Raw genomic sequence first — 9,460 nt, 5'->3', positions numbered from 1 at the left:
CTATTTTAAATTAATGCATTTTTTCTTTTCTCTTTTTTCTTCTCAACAAATATAGAAGAGACTTACACCAAACCTAAAAGAGAAATTGTTAGAAATTTAAGATGAAAAAAGAAACCATATATATATATATATATAATTAAGTAAGTAAATTATAATGACGTGTTTTTTTAGGATATGGAGGTAACTTACTCTTAAAGAATTTTCCCTCATTAGTCTAGTTTGGGAGAAATCATAATCGATGGCCATTGCACGTGGATTTCAGAAGCTTTATATCTAATCATTCGTAAATTCTCTTTGCATTTCCTGACGTTGTTGTTATGTTTTGTCTCTGAGCTTTAATTGATCTTGACACTTGATCAAATCCGTTTGCCAAATAACCAAAACTTATTTATGGGGATACCATAATTCACAATATACTTAAATCTCTTCATTACTTTCCTCATAAACTACACTTATCCTTAGTATATCTTACACGTATCAGGGAACAATTTAATTTTAGGTTTGTAACATAGAATTTCGAAACGTGTTTAACTCAACCTAATTAACACCTTGGAAAGCTTTTCAAAATTCATCCAAAACAGGAATATGCAAAAATGTTCGAAAATAAGCAAATAACCTCCAAATAATTTCAAATGAATTCTTGCTAATTACATCACAAAATTTGGTGATTTTTTTCCTTCCCTTTCTTTTTGTTGAGCACAGAAATTTAATTGAATGGAGTATTGCTTCTCTCTCTCTCTCTCTCTCTTTATAGATATATAAAAAGGAAAGAAGTTAATAAGTCCAATGATTAGAATATACTTTGCTTTACGTACCTAGGCTAATGAGAATGGTTTAAGTTTATAATGTCATGTCATACCAATCTTTTATACAAAAAAATCTAAGCAATTTTTTATATAGACAAAAGCTGTAACTAGGATTAGGAGACTTCATCCAAATTACAAAACTACACATAACTGCATACATGTGCAATTATTTTATCATATATTCAAGTTTAACTTGCTTAGGTTTTTACAACCATATATTTGAAAAATACTAAAAACACACTATTTAATATTTCATTATTTGAAAGTATAGAAAAATAACAAAATTGTATGACCTGTCTAAGAGTTCATTTTTTCTGTTATTAATAGTATCTGATAGCGAAACTCATGCATATATACATGAGTATGTAACATCTTATGCAGTAAAGGGAAAAGTATTGTAATCTATACACTGTGAGTCTGTATTGGTTTACTGTGTCCTTTCGTTTGCATGGAACAGGAAACGAACGAAGCACATCCACAATAGATGGGGCAAAACACTTTATGCTAGAGTGGTTGTCTGATCCGAACAAGATTTTTTGTGTGGAAGAGAACATGAACACTTGTTTAGATTCCATTAATTTGACCACCTATATTTTGTCGAAATCGAACTCATTCAATGAAAAACAGAAGGAGGGCTCTCTGACCATGACCCCTAAAGCATTATAAATGCATGTTACAGAAATCTATGGATGAACCCAGAAAAGTCCCAAACAACCTACCGACCAGACAATGTTTTTCTAAGCAATGACACGCACATTTCCCACTACTTTCTGCTGATTTAGATCTAACATATTATGACACTTCAACCAGAAAAAAAATAATTTACCTTCCACCTCATATATACAGGTATACTTCTCATTCTGTCCCCCTCCTTTTCAGCTCAAAGTTTTTTGGAATGTATATATCATTTCATAAATAATACCAATTCACTGAAAGCATTGCTAATGTTAAATAATTATCATTCTTGTCGACATATATAGTCCAAGTTTTCTGCATGTGATCACTTACAAATTAAGGATCTAATCCCTTTCTCAATAAAATATATTTGGTATCGATCCTGTGTATATATTAGAGATCCGAGGTTGTTTGTCTGACATGAATCTTCGGAGTCAATTATGAAGACTTCGGTGGTATATGTATTGTTTATGTATAACATCTCGTTACATATGAGAAGTTCATATTATTATAAAAAAATACACAAATTTGAATTTTTTACATTTTTTAAAATAAATTTTAAATTTTGTAATTGTTTTTTTATCAGTAATAAACAATAATTAAATGAGAATCACTTTAGGGATGATTCAACCTTTCACAATATCTCACCGTAACCAATTTCTACCTAGAACCGCGCTACTTAACTGATGAAAGCACTAACCAAACTAACATGTAAAAACTTCAAGAAACCATCATCATGCACGCCGAAGGTTTCAAACACCAATAGAATAGAAAAACAATTAATAAATTTTGTAATTGTAAATGCTTAATTTCCTCCAAATTACAAAAAATTCAATTAATAAAAATAACTAAAAATTAGTTATGGTAAAAGATACTTTCAATCTAAAAATTGTTGTTGGAAAAAATACTTAAAATACAACATTAAGATAGAATTATCTATAAAATTAATAATAGGTAAATAATTATATTACTTTCCATGTATGTACTTTCAATAACTAAAATTATACAAGTTTAGATTTTATGATATTTTTTCATAACTTAAACCCATTTGTAATTAAAAATAAATAACTTTTTCTCTAGTAGTAAATCACATAAAACACACACAAAATTGAATTGTATTTTTTTTCTTGCAAAAACTTATTTGTATTTTGAAAACTCAAATTGCTGCGGAAGAAGATTATTTAAACTTCTAAACGTGAGACTACCCCTACCTTCAATTTTTAGACTAAAATTAGTTAAGTTTCATTGACACGAATATTATTAAAGTTCAATTTTAACTAATGAAGCGAATATTATTCATTAATTTTTCAAGTTAACCAAGTTTTTACATAACTATTTTTTTTAAAGCAATTACTTAACTAGTATGTGTTTACAAAGGAAAAACAAGATTATACTTAACATGGACTTAAGAAGTTTGCGTTGCAAAGGACAAATGGATTTGCTCAATACGTCTAATGTTATGAGGAATATAGAAAGGGATAGAATATTGCAAAAAAAAATTTGTAATGGGTTTTGTTTTATAATTTTTTTTATCTCTTTTTCTTTTCCTTTTATGTTGAGAGAATTTTCAATAATTGTGATCTTCATTACCTTAATGAAAAAAACTTACGCGAAAATGACACATAATCACGAAACAACGTCAGAAAATAAACGACACAAGATTTAATGTGGTTCGGTCGTCAACTACAACTTACACCTACACGGACAACTATTAGGTTTTATTTATTTTCTGTTGCATCCCAAATTATCAGTACAATGATCTCTTTAAATAGATATTAGAAAGGGAACATAATAACTAATAATAATTAAGCTCACTCACTAGACACATGGGGTTTAGTCAGTTCAACCCAATTGATCATGACTTCAAACTCAGCATACCTCTTATTTATTTTATTTTTCATATTTGTTATGACGAATATTAAACTATTTATTATTAATATTAAATGCGTGCTTTTAATGGTGCATTAAATATATTTGATTAAGTAGTTTTGTTGAGTTGCATATTTTTCTTCTTTTTCTTTGCAACTATCACTTTACTATTATTTGTGCCAAGTGTGGTTTGGTCATAGATGCGTTGAAGAGTAGTAGTTGTCTTTTCTTCTTTTCTTCATATTTCATCAGTTGGATAGAGAATGTATATAATTGGAATATTCTTTGCAGAAAAAATAAAAACAAGCACAATGCAATATAAATGTGTTTTGAATGCTTATGATATGCATACTATGATAAGTTTAAATACTTATAAAATGCAACATTACGCTAAATAAACACATACAATGCTGCTTGCGTAAAAGAAAATCCAAACAGATAATGTAACTGTTGATAGTAGCTTTATGTGCTAGATAAAAGACTTTGATGAGACAGATAATACTTTTTAAATTTAAATGAAAACTGATATCTATTTGCATTGATAAAAAAAATAATTAAACTTTACTCTATATATCTTGGACTTGACATTTTTTATTTAATAAAAATAATTAAAATTAAAAATGGATAAAATCGAATAACCGACCTCTCTCTTTTCCTTTCACCACCTAATTCTATTAAACTATTGTTTTTACTTTAATTATTCAAAGTTTATCCGTGCTAAAATAAATTTTCAAAATAAATATATTTCTTTAATTAATGTTTATTTAGTTCTATTTACTATGATTTATTTATAAAAAGTTAATGTGATCCTGACCATATAAACTAAGTATTTGTTATAGAGATTAAGTATTTGTTATAGAGGTTGAGACTTTCTATGTCGTATACAATTAAACATCTTAATAATAAATTAAAGAAAAATTAAAAATAATACAAAAAAAGAAAGTTTTGTTAATACAAATCACTTACATATCACTTAAATTCATTCGGATAAATAAGTTTATTAGTATCATATTAAGGTAGGTATTTATTACACTTAAGTGTTGAATATTAGTTTGTAAGTATTTTCTATATTTCAACCAAGAATCGAGGTTTATGAAGAATCACATCAACACATTCCAAGAACAAGAAAACCATTCTAACACAAATTAAAAAAAAATCCATCATTTTTCTCCATTTATATATTTTAAAATTTTTCTTTATAATCATAGAAAACTCTAATTTTGAAAAGTAATTATTTATCTATTTATCAAGCTATTACACTCTATATAACATTGCTGAAAAAAAAAAGAAAAAAAAAAGAATGTTACACCTTGTAATCAACAATATCTTAAATATTTCATAAATAATAAATAGAAAATAAAACATTAGTTTATATGAAATAATGTATCAATATTATGCAGTAAAAAAATAGAAAAATACTTCAATTTCATAATGGATAATATTATAAATAATAAAACTATGAATAATAATATTATAAATATTCATAAAACTCATAAAAAAATTTATTTATAATAAATTGAATGCATAAAATCTGTTTTACCCCAATTCTCATTTAGTCCACCAAAAAGGGATTGCTAATAATTTATATTTTTTCTTGTTTTGGTCCATAAAAAAATGATTAAAACAATAAACTTTCATCAGCATTAAATTTGTATCGAGCATTTGAATGATGTGGATTAATATTTATTAATAATACATAAGATATGAGAAGCATGATTAAAGTTAAAGAGCAAATGGAATTGTGAAGTCAGAGGTACACCATGTATGCTTTTGTTCTGAAAATGATAGATTTACAGGGATAGGTGATTGTATAGTGAGGAGAAAAGGAGTAAAATGCATAAAAATGGTAAAAATGTTGATTATGGAAGTCATGTCCAAGTCAAAAGGGATGAGTTCCAGCAGACCTATTATATCTAATCTACACGCCTCCTCAGTCCCACACCGAACAGATACACACATTTGTTTAAAACGGAATCTGTGATGATTAAGGTCCTCTAAATTTCACATTACCTGAATTTTTGGGATTCTGCAATGACTTGCCAGAAAGGCTCTAATATTTAACCAAGCAGTGGGATTTGCCTTTGCTTTTGTCTGAAGAAAGTTATTGAGGTCAAAGGGAAAATGGAAGTTGGCGTGGGTTGGAAAGAGACAACCCAGTCCAAAAGAATGCAGCGTTAAGAATATATAAATAAGGAAACCAAGCCAAATCAAAAAAAGCTCCCAGGGGTAATAGCAATACTACTAAGGCAAGCTAACTGAACCAAACACAAATCCTCTCATTTACCTTGTCTCTCTCTTCCTCCAAAATATTCAAACAAGAAAAGAAAGGAATTCCTCCCCAGTATAATAATACCTCTATATCTCTTCCACCATCCTACACTCTTTTCCTTACTCATAATGGCAACGTTTATCCCAAATTTAGCTATCAGCTATGCTTTTCTTGCAGTTTTTCTCTCACCAGGTACCCTGTTTCTTCTGTTTTTCTATACAACTTTTTGTTTTTGCCTCCTACCCTTCATGTATTTCTGATTATCATACTTAGCTAATAACTTGTACCATCACAGGTATTGGACTTTTTCAAGGTGTTGAGTCTTTTGGAATCAACTATGGTCAAGTGGCTAACAATTTGCCACCACCAGACAAAGTCCTTGAATTGTTGAGCACCCTTAACCTCACAAAAACAAGAATCTATGATACTAATCCTCAGATTTTGAGTTCTTTTGCAAACTCAAACATTGAAATAATTGTGACTGTGGAAAATGAAATACTAAGCCAGTTGGATGATCCTCAACAAGCAGCTCAATGGGTGAACAGCCACATCATACCGTACCTACCCGAGACAAAGATCACAGGGGTTCAGGTTGGGAATGAGGTCTTCACTGATGATGATACCACTCTTATTCAGCACCTTGTGCCAGCAGTGGTGAACATTCACAATGCTCTAGCTCAGTTAGGCTACTCAAACATCAAAGTTTCAACACCTAGTTCGTTGGCAGTGCTTTCTGCGTCATACCCTCCTTCAGCTGGTAGTTTCAAAAGTGAAATATCAGGGATCATGTACCAGTTTTTGAACTTCTTGTCAACCTCCAAGTCCCCCTTTTGGATCAATGCCTACCCCTACTTTGCTTACAAGGATAGTCCTAATGGGATTCCTTTGAACTACGTGCTGTTCAATCCAAATGCAGGAATGGTTGACCCTTACACCAATCTCCGCTATGATAACATGCTTTATGCTATGGCGGATGCTGTTTCATTTGCCATCGCTAAAATGGGCTTCAAGGGGATAGAGGTTAGGGTCTCTGAGACAGGTTGGCCATCAAAGGGAGACGCTGATGAGGTTGGTGCCACGCCAATGAATGCAGCAACTTACAACAGGAATTTGTTGAGAAGGCAAATGGCAGGTGAAGGGACACCTTTGAATCCTAGAATGAGGTTGGAAGTGTACTTGTTTGCGTTGTTCAATGAAGACTTGAAGCCTGGACCAACCTCAGAAAGAAACTACGGTCTCTTTCGACCCGATGAATCCATGACGTACAATGTTGGCTTGTCTGCTCTTGCAACCTCATCAGCATCAACTTCCTCCTCCTCTTCAATTTCTCTTGCTTCCTCTGCCGCTAGGGTTAAGGTAAAACTAAAACCATGGATTATGAACTTTGTTTTCATCATATTATTAGTTACTTAGCTTATAATGCATAACTTTCACGACAGCCATAGAACATGCATATCAATGTAAAGAGGGATATATGTAAAATTTACAACTAAAGCATATATTTTCTAAAGTATTTTATTGGCGTAAATAATACATGCACTAATAATCTAAAATGATTTTTACAATAACAATCTATCAGACATCATCCTGTACAATAAAAGTTCAATGAACTTTATACCATAACTACCATACTTGAATTTTGATTGCAGTGCATGATTATATTGTTAGCACGTATTAACCAATTTCAACATAATATTTGTATTGATATTTTTTGTTCAACCATGAAACAGGTAGCAGCACCATGGGAATGCAAAAGCTTGGTGAACTTGATATTTGTATATGTACTGATTTCAAGGCTTTATGGATGAAGAATATCCCTATGGTGTGAATTCTTCATGTCAATATCCTCATTAAGAAGAGTTGGGATTTTACTCCCTTGAAGTGACCAAAGAGATCCACCCCTAAACAAAGGCATTATGGAATCTCAAGTTCGAACGTTAAGGTACTATTTTGCAGAAAATAGAGACCGAGCAACAGACTTTCCAAACAATTGGGCAGCAAAACCAGCAATAGAACAGAGGAGGAAAGGAATGGAAGTGGTGAAGAAAATGGTATATTACCCAACGCTTAACCAGGTGGCTATGCTTACGTCCACTTACCCCACCATTAGTCACTAGTCACATTCTAGCAACTAGCATGCATGTGGCCGTGACGAGAAACTGAACTTATTTTAGGTAGACAATGGACAAAAGCCATCTCATTCTTTCTATGCAAGATGTTGCAGAAGAATAAATTCTAGCTTCAGTTTAGTTGCTTTGATTATCAAATACGAAATATATTTCTATAATTTCACTTCTGTTTGCTTACTAGATACGACTATATTCCTTCAACATCACAACATCATAAGGTTTCATCTTCTTTAAAATTTAAAACTATTCCAACTTCATCAAGTCCTATAACATCATTATTATTTGATAGGATGCATTTTATTCTATAAAGAGTTTTGTGGTTTTAAAACCCTTTTTAAAATAATGTAAGATTTAATTATTCACGAAACAAATTTTCTAATCGAGACTTAAAGAGAAACAACTCTATCATAGTTTTATTTTTAGCCATTAAACAGTGTAATATTCTTTAATGTACCTGCATAAAAAGCTAAATACTATGTTAGTTTCCAACTTTATCCCCTTGTGAGCTTAGTATACATAACCAAAAGTTTAAACTTCCAACTTTTTTATTTCTTTACTGAAAAGATGAATAAAGAACTAGTCCTTGACGAGAAACCGCAGAGGCTACCCTTATTGGTTGCTAAGAAAAGCTCTGCATTTCGGACGTGGAATCCAGGACCCTTGAGTGTTTACATAAAGAAATTATAACATGTCCTAAGAATATATTTTCTGGGGTACATTTTTAAAAGAGGTACATTTTTTTAAGATTAACATGTCGTAAGATTATGATTCCTTCTCATTGCCACTTTTGCGATCTTGAGTATGCTCTAATATAAAGTTTAGTAAAAGAAATCTGTTGAAAACCTTATATAATAATACACAAAGATAAGGCTTTGTTTGTTTCTATTATCTTCTGGAGGACAGTGGGGCGGTCCAGCTTTATTCCCTCTGCTAAATAAGCCTCATCATAGGGTCATTGCAGCCCCTTTCCCAAAGGTGCCTTTATCAGTGGTTTATTTATTGTTTGATTAGTTTTCTTCTCTCTTTGGACCTTCTATTTTCCTTGTCTTAAAGAGAGATTAATCAAACCTCAGTCATATGAGAAAGTGATGGAGATTGGTGTAGATCTTTGACATCAGCTAACATGGTGCATATGAAGCCATTGAGTATTTATTGTTTTTCATTTGAGGCATAGAAAAAGGGGAATTTTCAAAGAATCCAGCAAGAATATTTGTGTTCTAGTATTATGGAGTTGAACATTCTTATTTGAAACTTATCCCAAAGACATGTGATGGGTGAAATGATTAAAGTATAATTAGACGTGTCCCCAAACAGGGGTCCCATGGAATAAAACTTGAGCATGTGAAGTGCTCGTCTATTATGGACCTGAAAAAAATGTGATCCTTGTATTCTTAAGGCTATGCTATTTCAGAGTCTCTTTCTTTTGCCAGATTGCTAACCCATCCACTCATAGCTCAATTATACTCAACAATAATCAAATCATTTTTGTCTATTTTCTATGTTTCGGGATATGTTTTTCTATTCTTTCTCATCTCTTCAACTGTAGTTTTATACAACCCTAGATCAATCTATCACCTTTTTGTTACAACTTTAACATGGCAGTGCTCAAATTTCAGGAGGCAATGCTCATAAATGTCATATTCATTTAAAAACTTGTAATGTGTAGTAGCTTTCAACATTGACTTAGAAAAATATGGATAATGTGCAAACTT

At 31.1% G+C, this 9,460-nt stretch overlaps 1 protein-coding gene across 1 annotated transcript; it reads left to right on the top strand.

Moving 5' to 3' along the window:
- The first annotated feature begins 5,375 nt into the window (after positions 1-5,375).
- Positions 5,376-7,928, top strand: LOC137832378 (glucan endo-1,3-beta-glucosidase 14-like). Its single transcript, XM_068640518.1, has 3 exons — positions 5,376-5,811; positions 5,915-6,975; positions 7,350-7,928. The coding sequence occupies exons 1-3, from the start codon at positions 5,748-5,750 to the stop codon at positions 7,425-7,427; spliced, it is 1,203 nt and encodes a 400-aa protein (XP_068496619.1). The 5' UTR covers positions 5,376-5,747; the 3' UTR covers positions 7,428-7,928.
- The last annotated feature ends 1,532 nt before the right edge of the window (positions 7,929-9,460 follow it).

This window comes from Phaseolus vulgaris, chromosome 6 (genome assembly GCF_000499845.2).
Source record: "Phaseolus vulgaris cultivar G19833 chromosome 6, P. vulgaris v2.0, whole genome shotgun sequence".
NCBI lineage: Eukaryota > Viridiplantae > Streptophyta > Magnoliopsida > Fabales > Fabaceae > Phaseolus > Phaseolus vulgaris.
This window is presented reverse-complemented; position numbering and strand designations above follow the sequence as displayed.